Here is an 18749-nt window from a genome sequence, read left to right on the forward strand (position 1 = left end):
ATAAAACCGCCTACAGTTGTAAGATTCGTAAGATATCTCCCTACATTTTCCTCTAACTGTTTTATGGTCTTAGACCTAATGTTTAGATCTTTGATCCATTTTGAGTTAACTTTTGTATAGGATGTGAGAGATGGGTCTTCTTTCATTCTTTTGCATATGGATATCCAGTTCTCTAGGCACCATTTATTGAAGAGACTGTTCTGTCCCAGGTGAGTTGGCTTGACTGCCTTATCAAAGGTCAAATGTCCATAGATGAGAGGGTCTTTATCTGAGCACTCTATTCGATTCCATTGGTCGATATATCTATCTTTATGCCAATACCATGCTGTTTTGACCACTGTGGCTTCATAATATGCCTTAAAGTCAGGCAGCGCGAGACCTCCAGCTTCGTTTTTTTTCCTCAAGATGTTTTTAGCAATTCGGGGCACCCTGCCCTTCCAGATAAATTTGCTTATTGGTTTTTCTATTTCTGAAAAATAAGTTGTTGGGATTTTGATTGGTATTGCATTGAATCTGTAAATCAATTTAGGTAGGATTGACATCTTAACTATATTTAGTCTTCCAATCCATGAACACGGTATGCCCTTCCATCTATTTAGGTCTTCTGTGATTTCTTTTAACAGTTTTTTGTAGTTTTCTTTATATAGGTTTTTTGTCTCTTTAGTTAAATTTATTCCTAGGTATTTTATTCTTTTAGTTGCAATTGTAAATGGGATTCGTTTCTTGATTTCCCCCTCTGCTTGTTCATTGCTAGTGTATAGAAATGCTACAGATTTTTGAATGTTGATCTTGTAACCTGCTACTTTGCTGTACTCATTTATTAGCTCTAGTAGTTTTGTTGTGGATTTTTCCGGGTTTTCGACATATAGTATCATATTGTCTACAAACAGTGATAGTTTTACTTCTTCCTTTCCAATTTTGATGTCTTGTATTTCTTTTTCTTGTCTAATTGCTCTGGCTAGAACCTCCAACACAATGTTGAATAATAGTGGTGATAGTGGCCATCCTTGTCTTGTTCCTGATCTTAGGGGGAAAGTTTTCAATTTTTCCCCATTGAGGATGATATTAGCTGTGGGTTTTTCATATATTCCCTCTATCGTTTTAAGGAAGTTCCCTTGTATTCCAATCTTTTTTTTTTTTTTTTTTTTTTTTTTTTTTTAAGAGAGAGGGAGGAAAGGAAGGAAAGACAGAGAAGGAAGGAAGGATGGAAGGAAGGAAGGGAGGAAGAAAGGGAAACATCTTTAAACATTTTCTTGTTTTTCTTATATTTTGTTTGTTACATGGGCTGGGGCCGGGAATCGAACCGGGGTCCTCCGGCATGGCAGGCAAGCACTCTTGCCCGCTGAGCCACCGCGGCCCGCCCCAGTATTCCAATCTTTTGAAGTGTTTTCAACAGGAAAGGATGTTGAATCTTGTCAAATGCCTTCTCTGCATCAATTGAGATGATCATGTGATTTTTCTGCTTTGATTTGTTGATATGGTGTATTACATTAATTGATTTTCTTATGTTGAACCATCCTTGCATACCTGGGATGAATCCTACTTGGTCATGATGTATAATTCTTTTAATGTGTTGTTGGATACGATTTGCTAGAATTTTATTGAGGATTTTTGCATCTATATTCATTAGAAAGATTGGTCTGTAGTTTTCTTTTTTTGTATTATCTTTGCCTGGTTTTGGTATGAGGGTGATGTTGGCTTTATAGAATGAATTAGGTAGTTTTCCCTCCACTTCGATTTTTTGGAAGAGTTTGAGGAGAATTGGTACTAAATCTTTCTGGAACGTTTGGTAGAATTCACATGTGAAGCCATCTGGTCCTGGACTTTTCTTTTTAGGAAGATTTTGAATGACTAATTCAATTTCTTTACTTGTGATTGGTTTGTTGAGGTCATCTATGTCTTCTTGAGTCAAAGTTGGTTGTTCATGTCTTTCCAGGAACCCGTCCATTTCCTCTAAATTGTTGTATTTATTAGCGTAAAGTTGTTCATAGTATCCTTTTATTACCTCCTTTATTTCTGTGAGGTCAGTAGTTATGCCCCCTCTTCCATTTCTGATCTTATTTATTTGCATCCTTGCTCTTCTTCTTTTTGTCAATCTTGATAAGGGCCCATCAATCTTATTGATTTTCTCATAGAACCAACTTCTGGTCTTATTGATTTTCTCGATTGTTTTCATGTTTTCAATTTCATTTATTTCTGCTCTGATCTTTGTTATTTCTTTCCTTTTGCTTGCTTTGGGATTAGTTTGCTGTTCTTTCTCCAGTTCTTCCAAGTGAACAGTTAATTCCTGCATTTTTGCCTTTTCTTCTTTTCTGATATAGGCATTTAGGGCAATAAATTTCCCTCTTAGCACTGCCTTTGCTGCGTCCCATAAGTTTTGATATGTTGTGTTTTCATTTTCATTTGCCTTGAGGTATTTACTAATTTCTCTTGCAATTTCTTCTTTGACCCATTCGTTGTTTAAGAGTGTGTTGTTGAGCCTCCACGTATTTGTGAATTTTCTGGCATTCCGCCTATTATTGATTTCCAGCTTCATTCCTTTATGATCCGGGAAAGTGTTGTGTATGATTTCAATCTTTTTAAATTTGTTAAGACTTGCTTTGTGACCCAGCATATGGTCTATCTTTGAGAATGATCCATGAGCACTTGAGAAAAAGGTGTATCCTGCTGTTGTGGGATTTAATGTCCTATAAATGTCTGTTAAGTCTAGCTCCTTTATAGTAATATTCAGATTCTCTATTTCTTTATTGATCCTCTGTCTAGATGTTCTGTCCATTGATGAGAGTGGTGAATTGAAGTCTCCAACTATTATGGTATTTGTGTCTATTTCCCTTTTCAGTGTTTGCAGTGTATTCCTCACGTATTTTGGGGCATTCTGGTTCGGTGCGTAAATATTTATGATTGTTATGTCTTCTTGTTTAATTGTTCCTTTTATTAGTATATAGTGTCCTTCTTTGTCTCTTTTAACTGTTTTATATTTGAAGTCTAACTTGTTGGATATTAGTATAGCCACTCTGCTATTTTCTGGTTGTTATTTGCATGAAATATCTTTTCCAAACCTTTCACTTTCAACCTATGTTTATCTTTGGGTCTAAGATGTGTTTCCTGTAGACAGCATATAGAAGGATTCTGTTTTTTAATCCATTCTGCCATTCTATGTCTTTTGATTGGGGAATTCAGTCCATTAACATTTAGTGTTATTACTGTTTGGATAATATTTTCCTCTACCATTTTGCCTTTTGTATTATATATATCATATCTGACTTTCCTTCCTTCTACACTCTTCTCCATACCTCTCTCTTCTGTCTTTTCGGTTCTGACCCTAGTGCTCCCTTTAGTAGTTCTTGCAGAGCTGGTCTCTTGGTCACAAATTTTCTCAGTGACTTTTTGTCTATAAATGTTTTAATTTCTCCCTCATTTTTGAAGGACAATTTTGCTGGATATAGGAGTCTTGGTTGGCAGTTTTTCTCTTTTAGTAATTTAAATATATCATCCCACTGTCTTCTAGCCTCCATGGTTTCTGCTGAGAAATCTACACATAGTCTTATTGGGTTTCCCTTGTATGTGATGGATTGTTTTTCTCTTGCTGCTTTCAAGATCCTCTCTTTCTCTTTGACCTCTGACATTCTAACTAGTAAGTGTCTTGGAGAACGCCTATTTGGGTCTAATCTCTTTGGGCTGTGTGGCACTTCTTGGATCTGTAATTTTAGGTCTTTCATAAGAGTTGGGGAATTTTCAGTGAAAATTTCTTCCATTAGTTTTTCTCCTCCTTTTCCCTTCTCTTCTCCTTCTGGGACACCCACAACACGTATATTTGTGCGCTTCATATTGTCCTTGAGTTCCCTGATACCCTGTTCAAATTTTTCCATTCTTTTCCCGATAGTTTCTGTTTGTTTTTGGAATTCAAATGTTCCATCCTCCAAATCACTAATTCTATCTTCTGTTTCTTTAAATCTATCATTGTAGGTATCCATTGTTTTTTCTATCTTTTCTACTTTGTCCTTCACTTCCATAAGTTCTGTGATTTGTTTTTTCAGTTTTTCTATTTCTTCTTTATGTTCAGCCCATGTCTTCTTCATGTCCTCCCTCAATTTATCGATTTCGTTTTTGAAGAGGTTTTCCATTTCTGTTCGTATATTCAGCATTAGTTGTCTCAGCTCCTCTATCTCATTTGAACTATTGGTTTGTTCCTTTGACTGGGCCATGTTTTCAATTATTTGAGCGTGATCCGTTATCTTCTGTTGGCATCTGCACATTTAGAGAGATTTCCCTGGGTATTGGATCCAAAAGTTTGGAAGATTTTTCTGTGAAATCTCTGGGTTCTGTTTTTCTTATCCTGCCCAGTAGGTGGCACTCGTGGCACACGTTTGTCTGTGGGTCCCACCAGTAAAAGGTGCTGTGGGACCTTTAACTTTGGAAAACTCTCGCCGTCCGGGAGGTTCGCTAGCCGAAGCGGCTTGGAAGAGTGCGAGCCGGCCCGGGGTCCGAACGCGGGGAGGGCTGCTGGCCACCGCAGCCCGGGAAAGCGCCCGTCCGAATTTCCTAGTCGGCCCGGGGCGACATCGTGGCGGGAGGGCGCCAGCGGCAGAGGCCCGCCCGGGAGAGTGCACGTTCCCAGGGAGTCACGGATTTGGAAGGGGCCTCCCCCACCCGTCACCGTTCTCCACGGCCTGGGGATTTCCGATCCAATTCTCTCAGTTGGTCCGGGGGGCCGCGTGTGGTGTGGGCGCCAGCCGCTGCGGTTTCAGGGGACTGCCTCTCCAATTCTCCCAGCCGGCCCGGGAAGGGGGAAGGGAGTAACTCCGGCCGCTTGCCGCCCCGCCCGGTAAGGCCCGCGCGCCTCGGCGATCTCACCCGAGCTGCTTCTCTCAGCCAGTCAGCTGTTCCAGGATGGGGTACGCTGTCTTTTTTATCTCTGTTGTGGCTTTGGGCGCTGTTCTGTATCATTTCTACTCCCCTAGTAGCTGTCCTGGAGAAGAAACTAAGATCCGCGCGTCTTACTAAGCCGCCATCTTCTCCGGAAATCTTGTTTTATACTTTTGCTTCTCTGAACTGCAAAAACTGACATTACGTGATAAACCTTGTCTGCCCACTTGAAGAATTGTAACAAAAGCCCAAATTCTCTTGTACTTTAAGTGAAGCCCAAAGTCAAGAAGTAATAAAAGGGATATCAGAGTAAAAGAAGATTAGCACATTTTAAAATTTCTTAAGCCCAGAAAAATACAAAATTTATGAAGGCAAACATATGTGGATTGCAAGAAAACAGACATATTTCTATAATGACATTATTAAGTTACAGAATTCATAAGACAAGTTGAATCCCATTTGAACACTCCTGAAGGTGTAATTCAAAAGTCACACCTGAGGGAAGGAGGTGGCTGAACACCCAGAAGCTTCAGCCGTCAAGTGATATAATTTTCCCACACAGGTAATTATTTGCAAGGGGGTTTTAATGGTAAATTTCCAGAAATGTTTAAACATGTTCTGGGGCAGAAAGAAAATTCCAAACTAAATCTGCTTAAAATTAATAATGCTAGTATTTGTTGGCTTGGGGATAAGTTTACAAACCAGCCATAAAAGATCAAATGAATTCTTGACCAATAAGATTATTTTTATCAAAGTAATATTATCTTTGCTTGGGATAAAGAAATACAACGACACTGCACTTAGGCTTTTAAAAAGCAAATATTTTACTTTTTTTCCCACAAATCTAGCAAAAACATTAACCCCTTTTAGGGTAATTGCTCTTATTTCATTTTAAAACATAAAATATACCCCCTTTATCTATTAAAAATAAAAACATTATTTAAGATATATTGCATTGTTTGTGAGTATAAAATTGACATATTTTATATTCTGGCTGAGAGCCAACCACAAAGCAAGTGATTTTATCTTTCTGGACTCAGTCTTGTCTTATGTAAAATAACTACAGCCCTTCCCAGCTCTAGCCTATTTTATAATCTCTTAAACATGTAAACTAACAAATCTATAATTTATGTGGCTTTTGATTTGACTGCTTATTTTCTTAATCCTTAGTTTTCTACTGCAAAATATCTGGTATAGTAATGAACTTTATTTTGCACGTGTGAAATACAGTTGGAGGTTTAACTTATGCACAACCTTTGCCGTTCATTTCAACAAAAAGAAGTTTTGAAACTACTTGGTATTGTTTGAACTTGGATAAAAATGACTACATTTTTCTTTATAAAGTCAAGGAAAGAAAATGTACAGCTGGGCTAAGACTAAGTATGAAAAATTTCATCTGGGAGACAATTTGTCAGAAAATTATGAGGAGGTACAAACAGAGGGTTATAATGGAAGCAGTCTTGCAACATTAACTGTATCATTCACTCTCATAAATTGTGTAATAAATCCACACACACCACACTGAGGGGCGGTGCAGGCTGGGTGGTTCTCCAGTGGGCTCTGACTAGGAGAAATCACCGGTGGAGCCATGAGAGGGTCACAGACAGTGCTGTCCCACCTCGGCTCTGGGGTGAGCACCATGATGCATGCTCTGAGGAATGAATTGTGGAAATAGAAATGGCAGCCCAGAGAGCTAGACAAAATCTATGATCCTAAAGCATTTTCAGAGCGATCTCTTATCACAGCCAATTAGTTACTCCTCAGTAAAATATAGATGAAGTGCCAAGATTAGACCCAAGTCACAAAAATAAAATAGCTTCTCCAAAAATCATTGTCTCCGTTAGAAAGGTGTTATTATAATATAAATGACATTGCTCTATGAGGAAATTAAATAATGCCAGCTCTGTCCCCTCAAAAGTGTCGACATGCTTGGATCTCATAGAGAAGTTTCACAGCTCTAATTATTCACTGACTATGAGAGAATAACATTTTTCCACATTAAATTAATAACAGTTGAGAGCACTGAGGTGTCTTGTGACCCAGAAGTATAATATATAATTAAATAGCAGTGAGACTGTGTTTTTACATTTAATAGTGTTGTCTGAAGATACAGAAGTGCTCGAGGAAGCATATCATTTAATGAAGAAATGTACTGAAAAGATTAAGAACTTTAAAATTGCACAGCACATGATTCTAAATTTTGCTCATCAGTGTGGCTTTGGAGAGCTTCCTTAATTTCTAGAGCCTCAGTAGTCATCTGCCAAAGGGGATACAGTAGTTACTTGGAATGTTGTGAAATTCCAAAAGGTTTAGTCTATAACACACAAGTTTGATAAGTACAAACCACAAACTGAGAAAATATTGAATTCCCAATATCTTAAAGATTACTTTTATATATGAAGGTTTATATCCAAAGGCTTATAATTCAGGTTGTGGTAAAAAATTTTGTAATGAAATATTTTAATCAGGTAATACTTCAAAACTCTGAACATAAAAGAAACTCAGAACAGTTAGGATCAAGAACAGAAATCCCAGTTCATTCTCAAGATATTTTTTAAGTAATACAAGTTTCAAAATGTTTTAAAAGAGGATGCTAGGGCGGGCCACAGTGGCTCAGCAGGCAAGAATGCTTGCCTGCCACACCAGAGGACCCGGGTTCAGTTCCTGGTGCCTGCCCATGTAAAACAAAACAAACAAAAAAGAGGATGCTAGTTGTCTTTCATAAGTGAGCTCCCTTGTTCAGAAGGCTAGAAAGGTCACACTCAGGTAATGCAGGTGTCTTAGTTTGCTAGGGCTGCTATGACAAATACCACACAATGGGTTGGGTTAACCAACAGGAATTCATTGCCTCATGGTTTGGGAAGCTAAAAGTCTAACATCAAGGTACTGGCTGGTGTGAATGTGTATGTGTGGCATTACTACTGACCCCATAGAAATAAAATGAACTATAAAAGGATACCATGAACAACTGTGCATCAAAAAATTAGTTAACCTAGATGAAATGAAAAATTCCTAGAAATACACAAATTATGTCCACTGGCACAGAAGAAATAGAAGATTAACACAAACGAATAACTAGCAATGAGATTGAATCAGAAATAAAAAGCATCCAAAATCTAGGACCAGATGGCTTCACAGGGAATTTTTCCAAACATTTCAAGAATTAATACCAATCGTGCTCAAACTTTTCTAAAATTTGCAATGGATGAAACACTCCCTAAATCATTCCACAAAGCCAACATAACCCTCATATCAAGGCCAGATAAAGATACCACAAGAAAAGAAATATAGCCAATGTCTCTTATGAATACAGATGCAAAAATGCTCAAAATATACTAGTATATAGAATCTAAAAGCCCACTGAATGAATTTTACACAATGATAAAGTAGTATTTGTCCCAGTTATGCAAGGCTGGTTCAAGATGAGAAAATCAATTAATGTACTATACCATAATAACAGAATAAGAAGGAAAACATGTAATTATCTCAAATGATGCAGAAAAGTCATTTGACAAAAGCTAGCACCACTTATTGATAAAACACTTAGAAACTAGGACTAGAAGAAAACTTCCTCAACATGATAAAGGGCATAGATGAAAAAAAAAAAAAATACAGCTAACATCATACTTAATGGTGCAGGGACAGAAAGCTTTCCTCTAAAATCTGGAACTAGACAAGGATGCCCACTGTCTCCACTGTTATTCAACATTTTACTAGAAGTTCTAGTCAGAGCAATTGAACAAGAAAAACAAATAAAAGGCATCAAAGTGGAAAGGCAGAAGTAAAAGTTTCCCTATTTGCAGATGACATGATCCTATATACAGAAAATCTCAAAAAATTCACCTCAAAATTCTTACACCCTATTGAAATAATAAATTAATTCAACAAAGTGGTGGGCTATAAGATCAACATGTAAAATTCTGTAGTGTTTCCACACACAAGCAACAAACAATCAGAATAAGTAATCAAGAAAAAAATTCCATTCAGAATAATGACAAAGATAATCAAATATCTAGGAATAAACCTAACCAAGGATATCAAGAACTTTTACTCAGAAAAGAATAAAACACTGCTAAAAGAAATAAAAGAAGATTTAAATAAATGGAAGGACATTTCATATTCATGGGTTAGAATACTAAATACAGTTTAGATATCAATTCTACCCAAAGTGATTTACAGATTCAATATAATCCTAATCAAAATTCTAACGTCCTTCTTTGCAGAAATGGAAAAGCCAATCATGAAATACATATGAAAGGGCAAGCAGGTCCCAAAAGAGCCAAAGCCATCTTGAAAAAAGAATGAAGCTGGAGGACTCATACTGCCAGGTATTAAAATGTATTACAAAGCTATTGTATTCAAAACAGCATGGTATGGGCATGGGGCAGACATACTGACCTATGAAATCAAATCTAGAGTTCAGAATTCAACTCTAACATCTATGGCCAACTGATTTTTGACAGAATTCAACTCCAACATCTATGGCCAACTGATTTATTGACAAGATGGCAGAAGCCACCCATTGGCAAAGAATAGTGTTGTCAATAAATGGTGCTGGGAAAATGAATCTCCATTTCAAAAGAATGAAGGTGGACCACTTCCTCATACCAAATACAACAGTCAACTCAAAATGGATCAAATAACTAATATAAGAACCCAAACTATAAAACTCCTAGAAAAAAATATAGGGAAGCATCTTTAGGACCTTATGTGAGGCAACAGTTTCTTTGACTTTACATCAAAAGCACAAACAACAAAAGAAAAATTGACTTCATCAAAATTAAAAACTTTCATGCCTCAAGAACTTTATTAGAAAAAGTCAGATCTGATAAGACTGTTAAGGGTAAAATATACAAAGGGATCCTGCCTGCAACTCAATAAGAAAAAAAAAAAACAACTCAATTTTAAAAGGGCAAAAGACATGAATAGACATTTCACCAAAGAGGACTACAAATGGCCAAAAGGACATAAAAGAGGCTCAACATCGCTAACCATTAGGGTAATGCTAATCAAAACTACAATGAGGTACCATGTTATACCCACTAGCATGACTAGCAAAGAAAAAGAAAGAAAAATTGCAAGTGTTGGAGAGGATGTGGAGAAACAGGAATAGTCATTCATTGCTGGTGGGGATGTAAAATGGTGCATCCACTGTGGAGGATTGCTTGGTTGCTCTTCAGAGAGTTCAATTTAGAATTACCATATGACCTGGCAATCTCACTTCTCAGTATACACCAGAAAGAATTGAAAGCAGGTACCCAAACAGACATTTGCACACTGAATTCAAAACGGGATTGTTCATAATTGCCAAAAAAAAATGGAAGCAACCCAAGTGTCCAACAACCAATGAATGGATAAGTAAAATGTGGTATATATACACAATGGAACATTAGTCAGCTGTAAAAAAGGAATGAAGTCCTAATACATGTGATGACATGGAGGAACCATGAAGAAATCATGTTGAGTGAAATAAGTCAGACACAAAAGGACAAATATTGTATGATCTCACTGGAAGGAAATAATCAGAAAAAGTAAACCCATAGAATCGGAATCTAGAACATAGTTTACCAGGGTTTGGGGTAACACTAGGAAATAAGAACTTAAGACTTAAAATGTAAAGTGTTCCTATTGGGACAATGGAAAAGTTTTGGTAATAGATGGTGGTGATGGCAGTATAACATTATGAATGTAATTATCAGCACTGAACTGTACATATTAAAGTGGCCAAAGGGGGAAATTTTAGGTTTTATGTATTTGACTAGAATAAAATTTTTTTAACACTCCATGGAACTGCATAACACAAAATGAGAACCCTAGGTTAAGCCATGGACTATAGTTAATAGAACAATTATAAATGAGCTGTCATCAATTGTAACAAATATAGCTCACCAATGGAAGGTGTCAGTAATATGATGGTATATGGGAATCCTATATTTTATGCATAATTGTTCTAGAAACACACAACTTCTCTCTTTAAAAACTATTGCTTACACAAAATAGATCCTCATATATTCATGTGTCTTCAAGAGGAAAGAGAATTTACTGGAAAGAACATGATGTTAAGAAATTTGTAAAAGTTTGATTTTGAATCTTGGTCCCATAACAATTCTGTATGAAATGCAAATAATAAAATTCACACCCCTGTTTTTGCCCTTGTCAGCTCTTGAATAAAATTTCTCCCCTTTTCCAATTTTGACCATTATTAATTCCTATTATCCTTCCGTTTTAGTATGTGTGTGTGGGGGGGGATTATTTGTGTGTGTGTTTTATTATTTGTTTTATAAATCAAAGCAAGTTCAGAAAAATCACAAAAATTCCAGACATGTTAATAAGTCAACCAAGTATGAAAGTATGAAACTTTCCCTAGCCGGCGGTGCAAAGGTAGTTCAGGTGTACAATTCTCACCTGCTGTGAGTGAGACCCAGGTTCAATTCCTGGCCCATGCACTTCCCAAACAAACCAAAATTCAACAAATGGTGCTGCAATAAGGGGAAATTTCCACTCACATGGAAAAAGAATGAAATGTGACCCTGCCATACAGCATACACAAAAAAGAAGAAAAAAAATTCCCTAGAAAATCTTAATAGTACCCTGATTTCAACTGCTCAGTGGAGAGGTATTGAGGAAAGTTTCTGTGATTGTGGAGGGCAGGCCAAGCTTCTCACTGCAGCATTTGTCCTTTCAGGGAAGGCTGGAAATCAGAAATGCAAAGTTATTTCCTCTCACTCTTTAAAGGCCATGGCATTTTTCTTTTGGAGAAGGATTGTAAAACAAGTGGTAGCAAAGAAGATCTGGTTTCTTGGTGATAATTCGTCAATAATTGCTGATAGATTGCTCTTCTTAATTACCCATATCTTTTACCTCAGGGAGAATGTGTTGAGTGTTTTAATTTGCTAAAGGTGCCGAGATGCCCTATACCAAAAATGGGTTGGCTTTTACAGTGGAGATTTATTAGTTGACAAGCTTTACAGCTCTGCAGCCGTGAAAATGTCCAAATCAAGGCATCCACAGGCAATCTGGTGATGCCTCTGACACACGGCAAGGTATGGTGTCATCTTCTGGTGACTTCTCTCCCAGGTTTCACTGCCATTATCTTCTGGCTGCTCTGTATGCCAAACTCTCTCTCTGAGCTTGTGTGTGTTTTTATCTGGCTTCTGTGTGTACTTCTGCTCCTTTCATCCTCTTATAAAGGACACCAGTAAGAGGATTAAGAACCACCCGGGGCATGTCTCGATTGAAATAACCTAATCAAAAGGTCCCACCTACAATAATAGGTCTACACCCACAGGAATGGATTCGCTTTAAGAACATGATCTTTTCTGGAGTCCATAAAACCTCCAAACAATCACAGCGGAATAGCATAGAAAGGAATGATTTTTAATAAAAGCCAAAGTTTTTTAGTGAAAAAGAAAACAATGATGTATCAGTTACTGAGGGAGTCAGAATTAGTCCTTGGAGATTAAAGGATTTCACTTTCACTGAAAAGCTCTCTTACCTAAGTATGTTGGGATGCTGTGAGGAAGTGCTATATTTGTCTTCCTGTCAGGGAAAACTGATTTCTCTGGTTAGAAGATGTGGAGAAACTTGAGGAATGCCATTCTGTTCAGGCGGGGAGAGTGATATTTCAGATAAAAATAAAAGCCCATCACTTAAAAAAGAAAATTATTAAAATCCAAAGCAGTTTTACTGAGGGAATGTTATGTGGGGAAGAAAAAAACATTACATTTGAGCCTCTTTTTATTGAAGTGAATCTAGACCTTCTGTAATAATAGCCAACTAAAAATAATGTATTGACTACTATGTGCCTGGCCAAAATGCAAAGGGAAATCAAATAATATGAAAAGCTTCTGCTCCGTGAGGAACTGCCAAACTAACAGGGTTGGGAGGTGGGTAGAGGAGAAAAGGTATATATTTAGATGAACTAGGATTGTCTATCTAATTTCATATAGTAGGTCTTATCACGAAGATAAGCTGTATTAATAAAAATAAGTATCTGACTTAATCTGGTAGAAGGGAAACTGAATAAATAATCAAACAAATAAATAAACAAGCTAGAAGGATGGTCAAATTTGTGGTTTGGAGGAAGTAATTCAGTTTACTGGTCATCTCCTAATAAGAGTTAAAGAGGTGATATGAAACAAAGGAAATCTTCCTGGTGGCTGGTAGTGGTTTAAATTGATTCTTTTACTTTAGGAAAAAAAAATTAACAATACATTCAAGATTTCTAGATACATACCCTAGACTCTAGCATCTAGAGGAACCTGTACTTTTGCAACTACAATTATTGGCAATTATATTATTAATGTTCATAGGAATATTGATTGTGATCACATATTAAACAACAATAAAATTACCTTAGAAACAACTCAACAGAAGGAGGAATAAATATATATTCATTCAATGACATTTACAGCAGCAATTTGTACAATTACAGCTACATACTAAGAGGGATAAATATTACAAAATATGACTGAGCTAAAAACCATATATGATTTGAGATTTTATACACACACATACATATGCGTGCACATGAAAGTCAAAAGAAAATCAAGGAAAACCTTCCGAATTACACAGGAGTTCATTTTATTATTATTTATTCCTTAAATACATATGCATAATGTTGTGAATGTATTTATCACCATTGACTTCTATACTTGAAGGTGGTTAAATGATTAATTGTAGGTTATAAATACATTTTACTGGAATAAAAATGAAGGCCCATGAACCCTACAACATAAACAGTGAATCTTAATGTAAACTTTCAACTATAATTAATAATATAATTATAATAATATGGTTTAGTCAATTATAACAGAGGTATCATGCAAATGCAAATAATAGAGAAAACCATGTGTGTGGGAGGGGTGATATATGGGAACTTGCTACTTTTTGCACAGTTTCTCTGTAAATCTACAACTGCTCTAATGATTTCTTTTTAAAGTAATGGACCAATTTGAGAGTGAAATGAAGAAAAGAGTGTGGGGGCAGAAAGTTTCAGGGTAAAAACAGTAAGAAATAATAGTACATCACAACCATACTTTATTCATCTTAGTTTCATCAATAATGGGGTGATACTAAACTACTGGATTAATGACGAAGATTAAAAAAATTAGTCACAGAAATGAGACACTCTACTTCATTTCATAAGGTATTATAGAGAGCACAGGGTTTAAAACTCAGAGGATATATATTGTTTCATACTCCAAAAGATAGAAACAATATACTGAAATAACTTACTTGCTTCCATGAAATAAGTCTAACCAATGGTGAAATAATTTTAACTTTTTCAGTTAAAGAGAGAGAAAGGAAATGAATATAGTAATACGTGCACTCTCAACTTTAGAAAGGCAAATTTGAGAAACTTTAGAAATCATCAAAAAGCCATGACTTTATGGCCTACAGTTATAAAGACAAAGACATATTGATAGGACCGTGATTCTTGTAAATCTGTAATGGAATTCTGATTATGTATTACAGATATTTGAAATGAAGAAAAGGAGGTGGCAACTAAAGAAGCCAAAATGATTGCATAGGGAATCTGCCTTAGAAATCAATCTTTAGACATTACAGAAAAATGTGAACAAGGGTAGAAACAAAATCTGTCCAATGATTTAATGGGATGGTTTGCCCATCAACCAAAAAAGGAAGAGTTGAAGGAGATGCTGAAAGATCAAAAAGGCAGCGAGGAGAAATACTGGAGAATGAAATTGAGCAATATATGGATGTTTGAACTAAAAGCCCCATAGCTCTTTTAAAATCCTGAAAGAATATGATATTCGATCCTCCTTCTCTTGGGACATCCTTTCAGCCCACATTCATCCCATTGATCAGACAACTGCCTAAGGATTTTTGTCCCCTGCATGTGGGTACTCACATTCTCAGGAACAACACGTCTGACTTTGCTCCCTGCTTGCTTAAAATATGTCCCTTAAGTTTCCGTTCTTTCTTTTGCTGGCTAATTAACATTTCTAATAGGGTAATACTGCAGCTAGGCACCAGCAATCTTTACTCAATGTTCTTGTGATTAAAATGATCATTTTATTATTACATCAATTTTCAGATATAGAAAAAAATGTGCTTACATTGAGCACCTGAACCCAGAAAGTTATATTGCCTTGGACGGATGCCTGGATTGATGGCACACTAGTCCATTTATATAGAACCACAAAAATAATATACCTAACCCAAAAGCCATAGAAGTGCATTTTACAGATCTCAAGAGAATGAAGTTTCCAAATCTCCTTCTTCAGTGCCTTCCTACATTTCTCAAATCTCACAGCCACGAAATTATTATTTATATCTATCTTAAATCTTTCACCCTGTAGTATAAAGTCATTTCCTCTTTCTTGCTTCTCTGCAACTGGCTGTCTCAATAAGCAGAATGATGTTATTTTCCACAAAAATGAGAAACAGAAGTTAATAAGGTCATATCAGCAACACAGATCATGTACAATCCTGGTCATAATGATGAACTCCAAGATCATAAAACAGGTTGCCAGCTCATACCCTTGCTCTGCTGAAAACACAATATTTTGATACCAACAGCACACGCAGTTTGCTCAAAAAAGAGATGTTAACAGCTACATATTTCCATATATTGGATGGCACAGCTATAATGAAAGTGAAATACATTTCGTACAGATCAATAACACTCCCCAAACCATTTACACATCATTTTCTGCTTTTTACTATAGAATGGCAACTGGTTTTTGATATTTGCTGTACAGACAGATATACTAGCAATGCAGGAGCAAAAACATAAAATTGATTTTTTTTTTACTGCCCATAATGTGAGGGGATTACAAATTATTTCACTCTTATCAAGCATATACACCTCTATCTGATGTGTATTATGCAGGACTGCTAAAACCTGCAACTTTTTAAAGCAATCTAAATTTCTCTGAACAATTCAATCACAGTGTTTTGCATTGAAGTAGTGTGCTACCTTAAAAAAGATTATCCTGATCCAATCATTAACACTTCATCTTTGCATTTGCATCAGCTGCATGCAAATAGTTTGCATGGCTGAAGGAAGGAATGTCCTCCCTTTAGATTACAGAAAGGTAAAATTGTACTTAAAAAAAAAAAAAAAAAAGGAGGCATGCCACACACACAAACAAAAAAAGTCCGTGACTCTGATTGAAACAAACCCTTTTTATTATCCCCAGGAATATGGTGGCATTTACATTTTAGCCAGCTGAGGTTCAAATTAGATAGCTCCATGGGTGACAGAAACCCTGAGGCCAATGAGAATCCTGAACACAAAGGTGATTTTTCCATTATTTCCCCAAACAGTTTATCCAGCCTTGGACTCTGCATGGGGCAATACATGAGGAGTGCGATGCATGCAGCCATGTAATTATGCATTTAAGTGTATTTTCCTAATTAATTTAAATATGCTTGAGAAGTTCACATGGCTTGAACCTTAAAATCCCTGCGGCCAGGTCACTGAATTGAATCAAGCTCACAGAAGTGAGAGAGCTGATCTCATCTTTTCTGAGCTTTTGAAACATGCCTTTTAAGAGAGGAAATAAAATTTTCTAAATTTCAAAAGTTGTAGAAAATTCTACTCTTTATCTCCTTGAAATATTTCTTTTCTTTTGTTTTGTTCTGTTTTTAGTTAAGAAAAAACAAGGTTGGAAAAGTTGCTGTAAGCGACTGATGCAGCTGTTAGTTAAGGCAGCATAAAAGAATCTGCGGGGGTATAATATTACCTGACCCCAGGATAAGTGAATTGTTTATGAAGTCCAGACACGTGTGCAAAAGGGTGAAAACAGAGCTCAGAAGAACAGAAGCACCAGTGGCAAGGTTTGAGACCCCTCAAACCTTAGAAGCATCCACAAAAAAGAGAGGGAACTAAGCCAACTCAATTCTTGGGACCAAGGGATGGTACAGATGCATCAACAGAGAATATCATAAATAATTTGCATACTAGTTTCCAGCTCCAAATCTAGCCACCACCTCACAAGCACTAATCCATGTCCCTGAACAACTGTCCATCTTTAGAACAGTGTTTTTCCCTGGTCCTGGAACATACTGACTCCTATCAATCCTTCAGTTTCTTTTTATTTTACTTTGGTTTCTTTTTTTCTTTCTCTAGTGTTCTTTTTTTTTCTTCTTCTTCTTTTTTGATGAATATTTTTCAAAGTTTGCACTGTATTGGGAAAAATGGAACACTTGTGCACTTCTTAGTTCTCCAGGAACATATGCAGTTTAATCACGATTCACGCAGTTGCAGTTTTTCCTTTTTGGAAAGTTAGGCTGCCTGCCCTCCCAGGCTCCTTGCAGGCACAATTGCGGTACCCTGCACTTACAGACAGATGCTGCACTCATCTTCCCTTTTGACATTCTGTTTTGACTTACTATCAGGTGTGAGGGAGGTCTGAAAGAAACTGCTCTTACTAAATCAATACCCAGCAGAGTCAACAGGAAAAAAAAAAATCCCAATATAGGACGATCGGTGAAGTTAAATCACTGGTTTTAACCTCACCCTCAAGGAAGCAGAGTTCTAAAGAATAATAGTAGGCTGGTCAACAAATTAAAGACACTCCTTGGATGTGGAGTTATCTGAGGTCACATGAAGGAAGAATGATTTTAAAACAGAGTAGAGAAATTAAAGTATTTAGCTAGAAAATGTAAAATGAGTTCAAAGACACTGCTAAAGCAACTAGTTTTTTCTAAAATAAGTCATGCCCATAAATTTATTTAAAATATTCAATACACTGAAACAAAATTCATCAAACTAGGCTTGTTTATAGGGATACGTCATAACATTTACAACCATATTTTGCTATTATGATGTTTCCTAAATAAGTGATTGAGTTTCTGGTGTATTTTCTCTTTATCAGGTCTATGTTCCAAAAAATGAGGTCAACATTTGATGACAATTACAGACACTTGGTCCCTGCAGCCCAGGATATACTTAGAGTCAGTCATGCTGTATGATACATGAACAGATCTAAAGAAAAATAAGGGGACATATTCTATCTGAAGTGTCTCAAAGGCACTTCTGCTTTCTATTATGAATAATAACATGAAACATCATTTCAAGAATCACATCTTAGATTTCCAGGCATAGCAAGTAATAATTTATGTTAATTGGTTAAATCTTTTATAATGAATCAATAGGCTGTGCCCTCCCATGACCGAAACTTCCAACATTTCAATGGCAAGTAGGAAGATTTACATGTGTGATGTGACTAAACATATTGAATGTAGTCTTAAAATAAAATATGATTGTCTTTGGAAGTTAAAAGCGTGTACTTAGTAAAAATTGAGGTGAATAACTTGTGATTAAAAATAAAAATAATAAATATCTGGGTTGTCTTTAGACTAAAAGCAATAGGTGTAAAATCATGGTGGTACTTACCACAGTGAAATTCATAACTTTCAATATCCATATTGTCATGGCTAAGTTAACTATCATGGTAACCAACAGCAGGAGGACAAAGAAGTATAAGCACCTCTTTCGCCATCCATATATCCCCACTGGGTAAAGCTGTGCATTCTCAGTCCTAGGTAAGTTATTCTGTTGTGTTGCTAGGATATATTGTTCTCGTGTCATCTGAAAAGATAAGAAAAAGGGAAAGAAAAGAAGCATTCAAAAATAAAATCACGGGTTCTTTTGTTTACAAAAGCCAACTGACTTGATGGGCATACATTATGTACAGTGGATATAGAAGTAATAGCAATTTACTTAAAATGTTTACTTAAATTGTATTTAAAATGTTGTAGCACCCCTCAAATCATTATCCTCAAAGCTGGTTATTAGCGCTTGTTTCTTGATTGTTATATAAACAAGGTGTATATTATTTTAAGTCAGTTTGGTCTATCCAAAGAGTAGGCTTTCTTTCAAGAGAATCAGAAGTCTATCAGTTCTACTT

General features: G+C 36.3%; 1 protein-coding gene across 1 annotated transcript in view; it reads right to left on the reverse strand.

The window, feature by feature from the left end:
• SGCZ (sarcoglycan zeta) overlaps window positions 1-18430 on the reverse strand; it is a 528743-nt gene extending 510313 nt beyond the window's left edge. Inside the window, exon 1 of the mRNA XM_077144552.1 lies at window positions 18236-18430. Within this exon, the coding sequence (XP_077000667.1) occupies window positions 18236-18430 (195 nt within the window). The remainder of the gene's footprint in view (window positions 1-18235) is intronic.
• Window positions 18431-18749: the final 319 nt, after the last annotated feature.

Source organism: Tamandua tetradactyla, chromosome 26, assembly GCF_023851605.1.
Source record: "Tamandua tetradactyla isolate mTamTet1 chromosome 26, mTamTet1.pri, whole genome shotgun sequence".
NCBI classification, from domain to species: domain Eukaryota; kingdom Metazoa; phylum Chordata; class Mammalia; order Pilosa; family Myrmecophagidae; genus Tamandua; species Tamandua tetradactyla.